The 17,948-nt window shown below is 44.1% G+C and overlaps 1 protein-coding gene across 1 annotated transcript in view; it reads left to right on the forward strand.

The window, feature by feature from the left end:
• Positions 1–17,948, forward strand: part of SLC24A4 (solute carrier family 24 member 4) — a 181,112-nt gene that overhangs the window by 157,650 nt on the left and 5,514 nt on the right. The window contains exons 13-14 of the mRNA XM_061159687.1: positions 9,537–9,703; positions 14,913–15,027. Of these exons, the coding sequence (XP_061015670.1) occupies positions 9,537–9,703; positions 14,913–15,027 (282 nt within the window). The remainder of the gene's footprint in view (positions 1–9,536; positions 9,704–14,912; positions 15,028–17,948) is intronic.

Genomic DNA, 17,948 nt, shown 5'->3' on the forward strand with positions numbered 1-17,948 from the left:
ATCTATGAAGTAAGTGGAAAAACTCCTGGAATGGGAGAAAATATTTGTAAATTATATTTCTGATAGGGACCTAGTATCTGGAATATATAGTTCTATATAGAGAACTATAGAACTCTTAGAACTCAACAGTAAAAAGACAACCCAGCCTTTAAAATGGGCAAAGGATTTGAGTCAGCAGTTCTCCCAAGATTTATAAATAGCCGATAGATCCATGAAAGATGCTCACCATTATTAGTCATCAGGGGAATGCAAATCAAAACCACGGTGTGATTACCACTCATCACTCAGTAGAATGGCTATAATTAAGAGAGACAACACTAATGTGTTGGCAAGGATGTGGGTATATTGGAAACCTCATATACTGTTGATGGGAATGTAAGATGGTGCAGCATCTTGGAAACCAGGCTGGTAGGCTTTCAGAAGGTTAAATGTAAAGTCACTGTTGTTGTTCAGTCACTCAGTTGTGTCCTAACTCTTCGCGACCCAGTGGACTGCAGCGTGCCAGGCTTCCCTGTCCTTCACTATCTCCCCATTTCTCCCCAAACTCATGTCCCTACTGAATCATACTGTATGGTGCATCAATTCTAGTTATAACTCCTCGTTATATATGCAAGAGAAATGAAAACATATGTCCACAGAAAAACTTGTACATGCATATTCATAAGAGCATTATTCATAGTAACTTAAAAGTAGAAATAATCCCAGTATCCAAGTGATGATCAGGTTAAACAAAATATAATATATTCATATAATGGAATATTATTTGGCCATAAAAGGGAATGAGATACTGTTCATGCTACAAGATGGATGAACTTTGAAAATATTCTGCTAAGCAAAAGAAGCCAGGCATGAAAGGCCACATATTATGATTCCAGGTATATAGAATGTCCAGAGTAGGCAGATCTGCAGAGACGGGGTAGATCATTCATAGAGCTTGAGAGGAGGAGAAATGGGGAATATTGGTAACAGGGAGGGGGTTTCTTTTCAGGGTCCTGAAAATCTTCTGGAATTATATAGCTTTCTAATATACTAAAACCACCTAATCATACACTTTAAAAGTAGTGAATTTTATGATATCTTTTTTTTTTCTTTTGTGGAGAACTCAGGTTTATTATGCCGGTGAGCCCAGAGAACTTAACACTCCAAGCTCTGAGCCCCAAACAAAGGGGTTACAGAGTTTTTATACATGTACAGGCATGATTAAGAGAGTTTGCAGGTTTGCAGGGGCTTGGGCAATTGCAAAGAGGAGGACAAGGGTGAGTGAGATAAATCCTAGTTCCTAGTACTGTGAGTCCCTACATTTTGAGACCTACGTGATCAAGACTTTGCAAAGAGCAAGCTGAATTACAGAGGCAGAAGTGAAGAAGGAATTCATAGGACCTGGACTCCATCTGAGGCCTGTCCGTGCTGATCGTGCCCGGCCACCTCTCCAGTGTATGATATCTTTATTATCTCACTTTTTAAATGGAGTCAATCTAGAATGGTGTTTCTCAAGCCAGGTAAGCAGCTTCAGTAGCACCAGGGAACTTGTTAACAAATGCAAATTCTCGAACCTCCTCCCCCCGAAACTTCAAAGCTGCCCAATCATTAGCTCCAGGGGATTCTGATTTATATTCCAGTTTGAGAACCACTGGTCTTAGACCTATGCTCTCGTGTAAACACTCCTAGTTTAGGGCCCACAAATATCTACTTCATCTAGTAGCACACACCCCCTCATACCACAAGTTAACCACTCTAGGTAGTTAATTGTCCACATTATTTTGTTTGAAGTTTATCATTAGCATCTGCATCTGTTCTTAATTTTTTGCACCAGTATGATTAGCCATCTGTTTTGATAGAGTTCATTTGTAAAGATTTTTTTCACATAATTAAATTGTGATTCCCTGCTTCAAAAAAGAAATCTAAGAGGGAAAGAAACACCAGCAGCTCTTCTTTCTCTTGCTTACGTTTGCACATCAGAGTCCACAGTGAGCATCTCTCAGATGTCCTTGACATTGCACTTGAAGGATGGCAGTTGGTGATGGGTGGGAGGGGCTCATTGTATGTCAGAGGAGTGTCCCTCAGGATAAACACTGTCATCCCCGTAGCCCCCCAACCTCTTATCACTTTGCCCCATAAATTAGTCTAGGCTTGATGTTAGAGAAATCCAACTCCGGTTGGTTTAAGCCAAAGGACCCACAGTGGCAGATTCACCAGGAGAATCTACCTTCAGGCAAAGCTTGACATTGGGCTCAAGTGGTTACAAGACCCTGTCCATCTCAGCAAGGCTTTCCCCTGCACTGGCTTCATCCTCAGGTAGCTGGCAAAGATGACCACCAGTTGTCAACGCTTATATCCCATTGGGTTAACCCAGTGTACCTACAAGTGGTGCCTCTGGCTGACTAAGGATTGCATTGGGCTGCATGTAACAGAAAATTTAAGTGACAAAGCCTTCACCTCAAGGGATTTATTTTTAATCACATACTAAGTCCTGAGATTAGGAAGTCTTGTAGCTCTGTTATACCATGGGTGTTCCATTTCTGTTCCTCCGTCCTTAGCAGGTGACTTTTGCCTTCAATTTGCCAAGTGGCTCCTGTGGCTTGTATGTTCATGTTCCAGGCAGGAACAAGGAGGAAGAACAAAGGACAAGAGGTGTGTCAACAAACCATCTCTTCTTATCAGGAAGATAGTCACATTTCTGGAAACCCCACCATATAGACATCTACTTACATCTCATTGTCCAGAACTGTCTGTGGCCACTCCTTCCTGCCAGGAAGCCTAGGAAATTAAGGTTTTTAGCTGGGAACCTACTGTCCAAAGCAAAATAAGATTCTGTTAATAAGGAGGAAGGGATAATGGGTTTTATAGACAGTGATTCTCAGCAAAACCCACACATAGGTCTCTAAATGGGTTATCCACTCAAGCCCAAACCTATGTAAGCCACTCAAAGGCAAGGGTTGTTGACTTGTCTGCTAGTAGATTCTCAGAACCTAGAATAGTGCCTAGCACAGAGAATGAACACACTAAGTATTTATGGAATGCATGATTAGCCAAGCTTGACTCGCACATCCCACCCACAGAACTAGAAAGTAGAGTCAGCCCTCCAAATCACAGTGATGTGGCATGAAGGGTCAGTTCCCTAAAAAAAAATTAGCTTGCTGTTACCAGTAAGGGGGAATGGATGCTGGGCAGAGAAGAACAATAAATGCCCAGCACAACCGAGTATCGCTCAAGCTAGCCAGTTCTTAGAGATAGCAAACTACCCATCCAGAACTACACTTTTCATATGCAGACTAACCAAGCCTGAGCCCCGTATTCTGAATCACCGGCCTCCATCTGGCTCTCACACGCCAGCAGGCTCTGTTCCCTGGTGCTGATCAACCAGGGTCCCATCTGGCTCTCTCACTGCACGAGGCTCTATTCCCTTGCCCTGATCACCCAGGGTCAAGTACCAGATGACTGGAGACAGCCCTGTGCTCAAGAACCTCCTGAGATTGTTCAAATGAGCCAATCCTAAGCCTGCTCACCCTGCCTTGCATTTGCTCCTGGAAAACACAGTAATCCTTTCCCTGTCTGGTGTCTTACAATGCCTGATTAAACAATAGAGAAGACTGGTGGAAGGTGGGGGTAGGGGGTGGAGGGAAGGGGCACAGCATCACTGTGAATGTTTTCCACACTTGGACCATGACCCACAGTAACAAATATCTTGTGCATGCACGCATACACACACACACACACACACACACACACACACGGATATCTATAAAAAGGAAACAGAAGTCTTAAGAGTAATATTTAACTCACTATATACCATACCTATGATATTTTTTTCTTTTTAGGGGAATACTAGATGCCAGCCACTTAATTGATTTCACAATCCCATCCACTAATGGGTCTCATCCAACAGTTGAAAAATAGCCATGGAACAGGTCTAATGGAGCATTGTCTCTTAGTAAACAATTGTGGGCCTTGAGGCTTGCTAGCTGTGTGGGGCCAGATCAGATGTCCAAACCAGAAGTGAAATCCATACTAGGCAAACTGACATCAGATGTAGTTTGGTGTCTGTGAAAATAAGAAATTATCCTTCTGCTGTGGCATGTATATGTGCCTGCAAAGACACTCCTAAGCCTGTAAGTGTCCGGGTCTACAGTTCCCCAAAGTGAATCCTTCCCTCATATGCAGGGTTTTAGGTCATTTATGGGGATTCCCTCCTTCTCTGGAAGCCTGGATGAGTTGGGATGTGGGTTGAAATTTTGAACAAACTAATCAGGAAAGCTTTCTTCTGTTTGTGCAAGGATTACAAGATACAGAAAGGTGTATGTAGAGGAAGATCTCGGAAGACAGATGTTTTTCTAGGTGTAGCATCTAGAATGAATTTGCTGATTTCTAGCTAACCGTATTTTCCTGATTCATAAGCAGGCTGGGTGTTTTTTCTTCGCAAATACGTTTTTAGTGCCTTAGGAAGATTCAAGCACAGGTGTTCAGAGCTAAAACTGCTATTGCCAGCCTACTTTGCAATTTCTTTTATATCGAGCTATAATTTATCAACCATAAAATTCATACTTACAAAGTATACAAGTCAATGTTTTTTTAGTATGTTCACAAAGTTGTGCAACCTCACCATCATATAATTTTTTAATTATTTATTTTTGGCTATACTGGGTCTTCCCTGCTGCACAGGCCCTGCATTGACAGACAGATTCCTATCCACTGTACCACCAAGGAAGTCCTGGCTTCTTTCATTTCATACCGTGTCTTATAGGTTCATCCATGCAATGTAGTATCAATGCTTCATTTCTTCTTATGCTTGAAAAACATTCCATTGATTTATATGCTGCATTTTGTTTCTCCATTTATAACTTCATGGTTATTTGGGTTGTTTCCTCTTCGGGGCTGTTATGAAAAGTGCTGTTATATATATTTGAGTACAGATTTTTGTGGGACGTATTGAGGAATTGCCTATAGTTCCTGACTCAAACTTCCAAAATAGTGTTGAATAGAAGTTCTAAGAGCAGAGATCCTCATCTTGTTGAAGGTTTTCAGCCTTTCACCATTAAATACGATGTTAAGTGTCAGGTGTCTGTAAGTGCCCTTTATCAAGCTAAGGAAATGGCTTTTCTATTCCTAGTTTGCTAAGTGTTTTATCATGAAAGAGTGTTGAATTTTGTATCAATTGAGAGGATTGTGCTTTTTCATCCTTTATTCTGTTAATGTACTGTATGATTGAATTTCATATGTCAAACCAACCTTACATTCCTGGGGTAAATTCCACTTGGTTCAGTTCAGTTCAGTTCAGTCGCTCAGTCGTGTCTGACTCTTTGCGATCCCATGAATCGCAGCACGCCAGGCCTTCCTATCCATCACCAACTCCCGGAGTTTACTCAAACTCATGTCCATCAAGCCAGTGATGCCATCCAGCCATCTCATCCTCTGTCATCCCCTTCTCCTCCTGCCCCCAATCCCTCCCAGCATCAGGGTCTTTTCCAATGAGTCAACTCATCGCATGAGGTGGCCAAAGCTTTGGAGTTTCAGCTTCAGCATCAGTCTTTCCAATGAACACCCAGGACTGATCTCCTTTAGGATGGACTGGTTGGATCTCCTTGCAGTCCAAGGGACTCTCAAGAGTCTTCTCCAACACCACAGTTCAAAAGCATCAATTCTTGGGCACTCAGCTTTCTCCACAGTCCAACTCTCACAACCATTCATGACCACTGGAAAAACCATAGCCTTGGGTATAATTCTTTTTATGTGTTGCAGGATTCAGTTTGCCAGAATTTTAAGAATTTTTGCATCTATATTCCTAAGGGACATTGGTCTGTAGTTTTGTTTTCTCGGTGTCTGGCTTTGGTATCAGGGTACTACTGGCTTCATAGAGCAAACTGGGACGTGTTCTCTCCTTCTTTGTCTTTTGGAAGACTTTGCAAAGGACTCTTCTTTAAACACTTGGTGGAAATACCCATGAAACCATCTGGTCCTGGCTTTACCTTAAGGGAAGTTTTCTGATTACTGTTTCAGTTTCTTGTTATGTGTCTATTCAGGTTTTCTGTTTCTTTTTGAGTCAGTTTGTTTCTGTCTTTGTGGAATGTTTTTTCTGTTTCACCGAGGTTACCTAATTTTTTGGCACATAGTTGTTCATAGTGTTCCTTAATAATCCTTTTTATTTCTGTAAGATTAATAGTGGAATCCCTCTTTAGTTCCTGATTTAAGTAATTTGAGTCTTCTCTTTTTTTCTTGGTCACTCTATCTAAAGATTTGTCAATTTTGTTATCTTTTTAAGAACCAATTTTTCATTTAATTGATTCTGGAATTTTTTTTTTTCCTATTTCACATACTTCTGCTTCAATCTTGATTTTTTCCTTTCTTCTTTTTTTGGACTTAATTGGCTTTTTTTTTGTTTCTTAAAGTGTAAAGATAGGTCATTGATTTAAATCCTTTCCTCCTTTTTAATATAGGAACTTATAGCTATAAATCTTTCTCTAAGCACTGATTTCACTTCATTCCATATGTTTTGGTGTGTTCTCTTTTCATTTTCATTCATCTCAAAGTATTTTCTAATTTCCCTTATTATTTCTTCTTTGAACCATTTGTTGTTTAGGAGTATGTTGTTTAATATCTACATATCTGTAAATGTTCCAGTTTTCCTTCTGTTATTAATTTCTAATTTCTTTCCAATGTGGAAAGGTTGTAGAATAAACTACATGATTTAAATACTTAAATGGCAACCCACTCCAGTATTCTTGCCTGGAGAATTCCATGGATAGAGGAGCCTGGCAGGCTACAGTCCATGGGGTCGCAAGAGTCTGACACAACTTAGTGACTAAATCAAATCAAAGGTATTGTTGCTTGTTTTATGACCTAACATATGATCTATCCTATAGAATGTTCCATGTGAACTTGAGAAGGTGTCTTCTTCTTGAATGTATTTATTAATGTTTTTCATCAGATATGCAAAATTTTTGAGCATGAGTTCAAGTATTCTTCCTGCCCCCTTTTCTCTCTCCTGTTTTTTTTATATTCTCATTATGCATACATTGGCATATTTGATAGTGTGCCACAGGTCTCTGAGACACAGTTCATTTTTCTTTACTCTTTTTGTTCCTGAGACTAGATCTCAGTTCACCTATCTCTAAGGTCATTGATATTTTTCTTCTTCCCGCACAGATTTGCTGTTGAGCCCCTCTAGTGAAATTTTCACTTAAGTTATTTTACCTCTCAACCCCTCTCAACTTTCTGTTGGCTCTTTGTATAGTTTTTACTTCTCTAATGATATTCTCTGATGAGAAATCATTCCTATACTTCTCATTTATTTTTGAGACATATTTAAAACTTCTTTGTGCACATTTTAAATCAGCTATTTTAAAATACAGCTGATTTGAAGCCTTTGTCTAGTAAATCCAATGTGTAGAATTCCTCAGGGATGGTTTCTATTAGCTGCTGTTTTCATGTGTATGGGCTGTGTTATCTTGTTTCTTTGCATGTCTCATAATTTGTTGTTGATGAAATGGGCATTTAAAATAATATAACGTGAAGTAATAATAAGAAATCAGATTCTTTCCCATTCCCATGGCTGTTTGTTGTTGCTTTACTATTGTTGTTGTTTGGTGACTTTTCTAATTCTGTAAAATCTATATTGTTTGTTGTGTGACCCCTGAAATATCTGCTAATGATTACACAGAGATTTCTTTAGATGCCTGGCTCAAAACAAGTCTCTTTCTCTTTGCTGGGTTCTGTGTGTGTTTGGGGGCACGCCTTTAACACTCAGGCAGTTTACAACTCCACCTTAGCCTTTACTTCTTGTTTTCTCGGAGTCTCAATGTTAGGCAGAAGTGAAAGCTTAAGGTCTTCTCAAGTCTTTCCTGCATGCTTAGTTGCCCAGTCCTGTCTAACTCTTTATGACCACATGGACTGGGGCCCACAAGACTCCTCTGACCATGGGATTATCCTGGCAAGAATACTGGAGTGGATTTCCTCCTCCAAAGGTTCTTCCCGACCCAGGATCAAATCCACATCTCCTGTGGCTCCTACATTGGCAGGCAGAATCTTTACCACTGAGCCACCCGGGAAGCCAAGTCTTTCCTAAGAATGCAAATAACCCTGGGAACAGCCCTATGCCTGTCATGAAATTTCATATTCCTAGAACTACCTGGGAGCTTTTCCAAGTCCTCTAGGGATATCTCATTCCCAGCTTTTCCTTTTAAGCTTTTTCATTAACCTATTGTTTGTCCAGCTGTTTTCCACCACTGCAGGCAGCACAGTTTTCAACAATTGTCTCTGATAGTTTTCAACAAATGCCCTCAAGGAAAAGGCTATTCATACTGGGTGAGCTTTGATTCAGTTAAAATAAAGACATCTTAAAAGTAGGGTCTTCCAGGAAACCAGCAGACAGGTCAGAAAATGCCAGTCCTCTGGGAACAGACTTGGAAGGAGCTCTAATCCTGTCCTTCCCCCTCTGGTGGATGCCAGGCTACTGGTTTTTCAAGACTGTTCCAAAGCTGATGAAAGAAAATGAAAACAAGGCAAATTAAAACTCTATAAAGTTCACTGTTGTTACTTTTACCCAGATTATTTTCTTAAATAAACACTCCCTGGATGGCTACAAGGCTTTGGTTAATTTCCAGAGTTCTAAACAAGTTGACTCAGACCATTTTTGCTAATGTTTTCATTGCTTTTATGGAGGAGAGAATTTTCAGAGGTCCTTCCTCCACCAAATCATTGGCATTACCCACAAGCCTGTTTTGAGGGTGCGTGTGCTCAAAATACCCAGTGGCTTATTAAGGATAAGCCACTAATTAAGGATAATTACACTATGCTTGTACTTAGTGGCCACTTTTCCTCAGTTAAATTGTTTGTGGGTTCCCTTGGTAGGGGTCAGTGAGGTCATACCTGTCAGCAGAACACCACATTTTAGTCTTGCATCTGCCACTGGTTGAGTATATGACCTTGGAGCAAATGAGCTGAGATTTCTTAGAGCACCTTCTTTGCCAAGTTCCTTTGTGCTGAGTGTTTTACATACATTGCATCATGTCATTTTTGCAACAACCAAGAAAGGGGTAATGTTCCCTTTTAGCAGAGGAAACTACTAAAATGCAAAATGCTTAGCATTATGCCTGCTTCACATAGCAAATATTCCCGGCATCAACTATTGTGTTGTCACTTGCATCTGTTATTGTCAGAGGAGGAAGTGGAGTTGAGGGAATTGCTCAAGGTCATTTGAATTCCAACTGCAAGTTTGACTCCAAAGCCTGTTCATATTCAACATCCCATTTCAGCTGCCCTGCACAAATTTGTTCCAGCTCTGGGTCTCATTTTCCTCATCCTGTCAAATGAAGGATTTGGACTGACAGTGGTTTTTCAGTTAACAAACACTCAACTGTTTTACTGAGGTCACTTCCAGGTCGACAGTACATAGGTGTGTCATTCTGTGAAGTCCGTTGCTGGGAGTCCTATTCGTAGCATTTTCTTGTTTGGCGTGAAAAAGTGAACCTACAGGTAGACTGGAAGGTGTGTAACCTAGTGTGTATTTCTCCCCCTTCTGGCTCCACCCCATCCCTCTGCAGAGGCAAGAGGGGACAAAGTCAAGTGGGTGTTCACCTGGCCGCTCATCTTCCTCCTGTGCGTCACCATCCCCAACTGCAGCAAGCCCCGCTGGGAGAAGTTCTTCATGCTTACCTTCGTCATAGCCACGTTGTGGATCGCTGTCTTCTCCTACCTGATGGTGTGGCTGGTGAGTGGCGGGAGAGGGGGTGGACTGTACGGACAGCCCCTGCCCGGCATCTGCCAGAGGTGGGAGAGCTAGGATCAAGAGTGACCACAGGCCCTGCTGGATCACCTTCAGCAACTCACCTACCCTAACAGACCTTGGCTTATTTCTCAGTAGGAAGGGGTTTCAGCAGAGTCTTATGAAGCTTCGCTGTGTATCATGGACACCCAGAGAGACACAGCATGGTCCATGGTGTCCATGGGAGGGAGGGTTACCTTCACATGGACAGCCTGGGACATGTCACCGTGGAGTGATGGGAAGGGGAATGTGGCAGGGATGGCAGACACTCTCTAGAAAGAGCTCTGGAGGGCTAATCATTAGGCCCCCTTCCTTTTCAGCATCTGTAGAGGAATGTGATGGAGACTGGAGTTGAAGGGAGACAAACATGGCCCCTTTCCATGGCCCCTGCCCAGTGATGTTCTGCTCCCCTTCCTATGTACAGGCACAGATATAAACTTTAGGTAAACTGTTCTGGTCCTCACAATAACCCAATGGGGTAAGCAGTTTTACTGTGCCCATTTTACAGATGAGGAACCTGAGGCCTAGAGGTTGAGTCATTTGTCCAGTTAGTTATACAGTTAGCAACTATTGAACAACTGGTTACACAGCTAGTGAATTCTAGAGTTGGGATTAGAACCTGGGTGTTGAGCTCCAGAGTCTAAGATCTCAGCCACTCACCTGAATGGCCTCTCAGTTTGCTCTTAGAATCTTCAGGCAGAGAGGCTTTGGCATAGCCCCTCTGGCCCCACATGACTGCTCCCTGGGCAAACTTTCACTGGCGGGGTGGGGCCAAACAGGAGCCCCCTTTTTCTCACTCTTTATGTCATCTTGTGGGGTTCCCCCTCTTCCTTTCACCCACCTGGGGAGCCTGTGAACAGCGAGAAAAGCGGGTACAGAACCTCTGCATTTCTACTGTGAAGTTCACCTGCAAGCCACTCACACCTCAGTAGTATCCATGCAGCCATTTCACTCTCCTCCTAACACCTGATGCCGCCTAACACACAGGGCAAAGGTGTGTGTTGGCCTCAGAGGCACAAGAGCAACATTCTCTTAACCCAAGAGGAACAGTTTGGTGGGAGAAGAAGAGCTGTGGGGTCCCATGGAACTGGCTGTGAATCCTGGTTCTCCCCACTGGAGCCATGAAACCTGGACAGGTGACTCAGCTTCCATGAGCCACAGTTGTCCCCTCTGCGAAATGGACATGATCACCACTGTCTGCAGGTTACTGGGAGATGAAAGGGTTCTGTTCAGGCATCAGGTGTGAGCTAGCAACATAGCAAATTGATCATAACTGTAAATATCAGCCATGTTCACCATGAGATGCAGCCGACACTGCTTCCAAGCTTATTCAGATAGAGGTTTAAATCCCCATAGATGCCAAGGTGTGTGTTTTTATGTAGAAAAGAAGTTGGAAATAGCTACTAACAGACCCCCGCCCCCGCCAGAAAAGGATGACAGTCAAAGATGTTGTTGTTGTTCAGTCACTGCATTGTGTCCAACTCTTTGTGACCCCATGGATTTTAGCACTCCAGACTTCCCTGTCCTTCACTATCTCCCGGAGTTTGCTCAAATTCATATCCGTTGTGTTGGTGGTGCTATCTAACCATCTCATCCTCTGCCGCCCTCCTCTCCTTTTGCCTTCAGTCTTTCCCAGCATCAGGGTCTTTTCCAGTGAGTCAGCTCTTGGCATTAAGTGGCCAAAGTATTGGAGCTTCAGCATCAGCTCTTCCAATGAATATTCAGGGTTGATGTCCTTTAGGACTGATTGGTTTGATCTCCCTCCAGTCCAAGAGACTCTCAAGAGTCTTCTCCAACACCACAATTGGAAAGCATCAATTCTTCAGCACTCAGCCTGCTTTAGGGTCCAACTCTCACATCTGTACATGACTACTGAGTAGGGTTAAAGGCCAGCCCATGCTTACATTTTGATAAAAGGATCCACCAATTTCTTTTACTAAAGTGCATTCCACAAGCAATATTGCAAGTGAAAAAAGTATTTCATGACATTTGAGTGGGTGTGAGAGTTAGGGAAAATCAAATTAATGAATATGTGAAATTTTTTCTTCTTTTTAATTAATGAAAACAACAGTATTATGAAATAAGTTCTACTAATTAGCTGTGAGGTAGGACATTGAATAACATTCCCATCCCCCTCACCTTGTCTTATAAACCCCATTCCTGCTTCTTAAAAGAGAGTCTTGGCAGTGGCTTGGCCAGAGTCATAGGAACCACCTTGCTGCGGCACTCTTACCTGTGATTTGGAACTTCAGCTGGCCTCAGTTTCGGGTAATTGAGTGGTTTCCACAGTAGAAAGTGGTAAAGACAACAGTGCCAGGTTAGCCTGATTTCTGTGAAAGCAAGATGTGCCAGGGGCCAGGCACTTACATTCCTCATGTCCTCATGGGGGCGCCAGAGAGCACTGACGTCTCACCTGCCCGCTGTCCTTCACATCTCTCAACCCTGGCTTTGGGGAAAACGATTCTTGACTGTCAGCATCCAAAGGGAGGGAATCTCAAAAATGAGTCATCCAATCCAGGACCTTTGCCCAACTGGGGAGACTGAGGACCAAAGAGCAGGTGTGACTTCAACAAAGTCAGGCAGATCAGCCCAGCTCTGGACTTGGCTCTGCTTGCCTTTCTGAAACCCCAACATCAGGAGTTCGGAGGGCCCCAGGCTGGAGTCCAAGGCAAAGCCACACTCAGGTAGCATCTCTGGTCCTGAATGCTTGGAGTGTGTTAAAGTGGTAGTCGCTCAGCCATGTCCAACTCTTTGTGACCCCATGGACTGTAGCCTGCCAGGCTCCTCTGTCCATGGGATGCTCCAAGCAAGAATACTGGAGCGGGTTGCCACTGTGTGTACACACACAGAACCTTCCACCCTCCAGCTTCTTAGCCAGGTAGTCCAGTGATATAAGGAAAGGAAAGCAAAGGAAGCATCCTCATTATTGCCAGAATAACCCAGGCTCCTATACGTATGACATCTGGTATCACCCATTAAGCACATGTCAGCCACAGCCAGGCTGTGCTTGTGGAGACCTGCCTCATGGTCAGTGTGGGTTAAGCGCCGATGCATCAGCTGTGTGGCTTTGGTGTCCTCAGTCTTTCTCCTTGCACAGCCCAGAGCAGGTCAGTCAGGGCACGCACTGCCCAGTTCCTGGTGATGCCGAACTGAGCACTGTCTTTTAGGGTCGAGCATCTCCAAACCCATCTGCAAGCTTTGTCCTAGGAGGGATATCGTTTTAGTCCACAAGCTCTGGCTTCATTCCAGGGCTGAGCTCTGCCTTGCCTCAAAGCACACTTCATCTGGGCTAATCACTCACATTTTCTGTGCCCCCATAGATTGCAAGATGAGTGATTGGAAGTGAAGGGAAACATACATCTATGAATGTCTTACACAGCCCGTGCACTGTCCCCTCATCTTTTCTCTTAATCCTCATTTAAAAGCCCATTTCACAGATGAGGAAACTGAGGCTCTAAGAAGTAAACTAGCTTACCCAAACATTTGCTGGGACTGGAGCCATCAGCTGAGATGTGAACAACCCTGAAAGATCCTGCTGTTCACATTTTCTAGATGGGGAGGTGAGCCATCTAAGGGATGTTTTGAGTGAGGTTGTCCAAGTGCTTCTAGGGCTTTCCATTCAGCTGCTGCTCACCATTTCCCGAGTGTCAGGCATTTATTAGAGGAGTTATGTGACCATGTTTCAAGATCCTTAAAAGCCTGTGTATCCTTCAATCCAGTGATTCTATTTCTTGGAACATTTCCTAAGGATATAATAGTAAGATGAGAACCCAGAGATGTTCACACAAGACAACATGATGCTCAAGAGCAAGGATATATATATATATATATATACACTTATATATGTATGTATGTATATATATAATATATATAAAACACACACATTCATACACTCACTGCTGATCTGCATTGTTGAGTGACAGAAACCAATGCAACTTTGTAGAGCAGTTACCATCCAAATAAAAAAGCGTGATGGCAAGGTTGGAGTGCAGACTTTAGAGTCAGAAAGACTTGGCCTGGAATCCCTGCTCTGCTGCTCACCGACTTGATGCCCACCTGCATTGTAACTTCTCCCCCTCTGACCCTCGTTTCCTTGGGCATAATAACAGTGGCTCCCTCACCAGTGGGTGGTGCGTAGAGCAGATGAGACTGTGAAAGTAAAACACTTGGAAAGAACCTGGTACATAGTAGGTGCTCAGTAAATGCTACATGTTACAATACAGTGATATTTTAAGAACGAAAACAAGCCATTTCCTATCCACCAGTGATGGATGGACAGGAACTTTACAGCTATGCAGTGGAATCCACGCACCAGTGTAAAATAAGATTGTAGGTGAGTATTTGTGATGGCAAGATACTCACAATGTATCATTGCATGAAACATACAGTCACAAAATATGCTTTGATAGTATAATCTGATTTCATATTTTTCTAATACATACACCAAAAAGAAGGTCAAGGATATATTCTAAAGCCCAGGGATCAAACCCAGGTCTCCCACATTGTAGGCAGATTCTTTACCAGCTGAGCCACAAGGGAAGCCCAAGAATACTGGAGTGGGTAGCCTATCCCTTCTCCAGTGGATCTTCCCGACCCAGGAATTGAACCAGGGTCTCCTATACTGCAGGAGGATTCTTTACCAGCTGAGCTGTCAGGGAAGCCCATATTCTAAAGCAGGGGTTTTCAAATGTGGTTCCCGGGTCAGCAGCCTCAGGGTCTCAACCAACTAGGAACTTGTTAGGAATGCAGATCCCTGGACTTTACCCCAGATCTCCTGAATCAGAAACTGGGGGTGGGGCCTGGCAGGTCTTATTTTAACAGCTCACTACAGGATTTCCTACATTTTCAAGTCTAAGACTCACTGGCTCGTAAAAAGTGTTAATAGTGGTTGTCTGAGGGTCTTGAGAAATGGTAGGTGATTTTTACTAATACTTTCATTTGACTTTTTTCCTTAACTTTTTAAAACAGTAAACCCAGATTACTCATGTAATCTGGAAAAAAGAATACTCAAAAGACAGTTTTTAAAAAATGAAACCATATTCCAGATTTTTCTGTTGGATACAGGAGTACTATGTTTAAGTTAAAAACACTGCGTTGTAAGCAGGGTTTTCACGGGTGCGCCTCTGTGAGTTGATGTTTCCCCTGTCTTCTGCAGGTGACCATTATTGGATACACCCTTGGGATCCCCGATGTCATCATGGGCATTACTTTCCTTGCAGCAGGCACAAGCGTTCCCGACTGCATGGCCAGCTTGATTGTGGCGAGACAAGGTACGGATAGTGTCTCGGGCCCCCAGCCATCAGCATCACCAAGTGGGCCCTCCCCCCTGCCTGAGTTACAGTTCATAGCTCTCAGAACTGATAGTCATTAAGTCCTGCTGTGGAGGAAACAGTGATGACTGGAAAGCATCATGTAGATTCCATCCATGGAGAGAATTACTACCAAGATCACCTCCTCTAGACCTCTTGAAGCATCTGTGTGGAGGTGAATAAAAATGGACTTGTTCTGGGAGCTCCCTGGTGCCCTAGTGGTTAAAATTCCAGGTTTTCACTGCCAGAACTGAGATCCCACTAGCTGTGTTGCCAAAAAAAATGAACTTGTTCTGACATCACCAATGTGAGATTGAAAAGAGTGGGAGCCCAGAATTTTTAGAGCAAATGCACTAATGTTCTGATCCCAGGCAGGCCAGGTGGGGATATCCTATGTCTCCAGCTATTTTCTGATTCCTCTTCCAAATTCTAGAACTTATATAATGTTATGGTTTGCTTGGTGGATTTTCTTTGGAGCTAAGTGCCTTGGGGGTGAGCAGGCTAAGGAACATCGGTATACTCCTCCATGGCAGAACAGAAGGTCTATGAAGAGCCAGCCTTCCTCTGCTGCTCCTTTGCTAGCAGTGAGATAGCATCCACGCCTGGACTTCACTGACCTTCCTCCCTAGACAGTAGTGTGAAAGGATGGGAGGCAGGAAGGGCAAATAGTGGAGTGAAATCTCAGAGGAGACAGGAGAGGAGAGAAGTGTCCAAACAGAAAGTGGGTTCAGAAAGGAGGAAAATGTTTCCTTTCTTCAAGATGAAAGAAAGTTTGGTTAGTTGGCTGATCGGTCCTGAGAAAAGATGAAATGAGGGGAAGGGAAGGGTGGGAGTATATTTGGCAGGAGGCTGGAGCCTCGAGGAGAATGGCGACAGCTGGGGACGGCAGCTGAGGGGGATGGAATTGAACTGAGTGACCTTCAAGGTGAGTGTATTCATTTCCCAGGGCTGTCAAAACCAAAGGACCCCAACTGGGTGACTTAAAACAACAGAAATGGATTCTCTGGTCCTGGAGGCTGTAAGTCCAAGGTCAAGTGTTGGCAGGACTGTACTTACCTGGAGGCTCTGGGAAGGAATCCTTCCTTGTTCTCTGCCAGCTTTGGGGGGGTGGGGGGGGGGGTGCCAGGAATCCTTGGCTTGTGGCTGCCTCCCTCCTGTGTCTGCCTGTGTCTTCACATGGTGTTCTTCCCTCTGTGTGTGTCTGTGTCCACAGACACACCAGTCATTGAATTAGGGCCCACCTTAATTCAGGATGATCTCATTTTAATTGGATCACATCTGCAAAGATTCTATTGGCCAGTTAGGTCACGTTCACAGGTTTTGGGTGGACATGAGCACGGGCCGCTATTCAACGCGGTCCAGGGAGGAAACGGAACAATAAGCCCCGAGGGCCTGGCTGACGTTCGGGGTTGTGAATTTGGGTGGGGTTCCAGCATGAATTTGGAGTTGTACCAGCTCCCACGACACACAGATGAATTCATCCAGAGCTGGGGGTGGCTGGGTGGACACAGTGGAAGGTCAAGGGGCCAAGAGAATGTGCCATTTAAACAACTGGCCTTGGAGTCCAGGCTAGTGGGTCAGGGAAGATACGAGAAGATTAAGAAGGGGAGGGGAGCGTCCCAGCGTGGTCCAAAGGGGCTCTGTAGGAACAAGAACAAGTGGGGATATCATCTCAGAGTGGCTCCAGTGAAATGTAGAAAGACACGAAGGAAGGCTGAAGTGGGGGTGAGAGTGTATAGCTGTCCTAAGGGTGATGCTGATGTGAGTGACAGAGGATCCAGCAGACAATATTAAACATAGATTCTTTATGGTGGAGGATGCAGAAACCTCTGCCCAGAGCCCCCTGCATGAGGCAGGAGCTGTGCAGTAAGCTCTAACATGCAGAGACTGCATCCTGGGCTCCCTAAAGTCTCACCGCCCACAGCGTGGTCCAGGCTGGCAGCATTGGCTTGAGAGAAATGCAGAGTCTCAGGCCCCATCCCAGCCCCACTGAACCAGAGTCTGCTTTTCAGCAAGACCCCAGTGAGTTGTTTGCTCTTTTTTGTTAATTAAAAAATATTTTATTGGCGTATAATCACTTTACAGTGTTGTGCTAGTTCATTCAACAAAATGAATCAACTGCATGTATACGTATGTCCCCTCCCTCTTGGACCCCCCTCCCACCCCATCCCACCCAGCTAGGCCATCACAGAGCACTGAGCCGAGCTCCCTGTGCTTTATAGCAGGTTCCCACCAGCTGTCTACTTTATACGTGGTAGCGGATACGTGGGCTTCCCAGGTGGCTCAGTGGTAAAGAATCCACCTGCCAATGCAGAAGACACAAGAGACATGGGTTTGATCCCTGGGTTGGGATGATCCCCAGAGAAGGAAATGGCAACCCACTCCAATATTCTTGCCTGGGAAATCCCATGGACAGAGGAGTCTGATGGGCTACAGTCCCCGAGGTCACAGAGTCGGACACGACGGAGCGACTGAGCAAACACACAGTATACATGTGTCAGTCCTAATCCTAAATACACATCTCTCCAAAGAAGACACACAGATAGCCAAAGAGGCACATGAAAAGATGCTCAACATCACTAATTATTAGAGAAATGCAAATCAAAACTGCAATGAGGTATCACCTCACACTGGTCAGAATGGCCATCTTCAAAAAATCAAGCAATACATGGGTGTGGAGAAAAGGGAACCTCTCTTGGGCTGTGGTTGGTGGAAATGGAAATTTGAGTCATGTGCTCTCAAAGTCTGAGAATTGCTGCTCTAATGTTCCTTAGGGGGCTGCACCCACACAGAGCCCGGCAGTCCAACCTGAGAACACACTCGCTCTTCTTTCCCAGACCCGGGCGGGCATTTGGTTCCTCCTGACCCATCCGGCTAGTGCC

This window comes from Dama dama, chromosome 13 (assembly GCF_033118175.1).
Source record: "Dama dama isolate Ldn47 chromosome 13, ASM3311817v1, whole genome shotgun sequence".
NCBI lineage: Eukaryota > Metazoa > Chordata > Mammalia > Artiodactyla > Cervidae > Dama > Dama dama.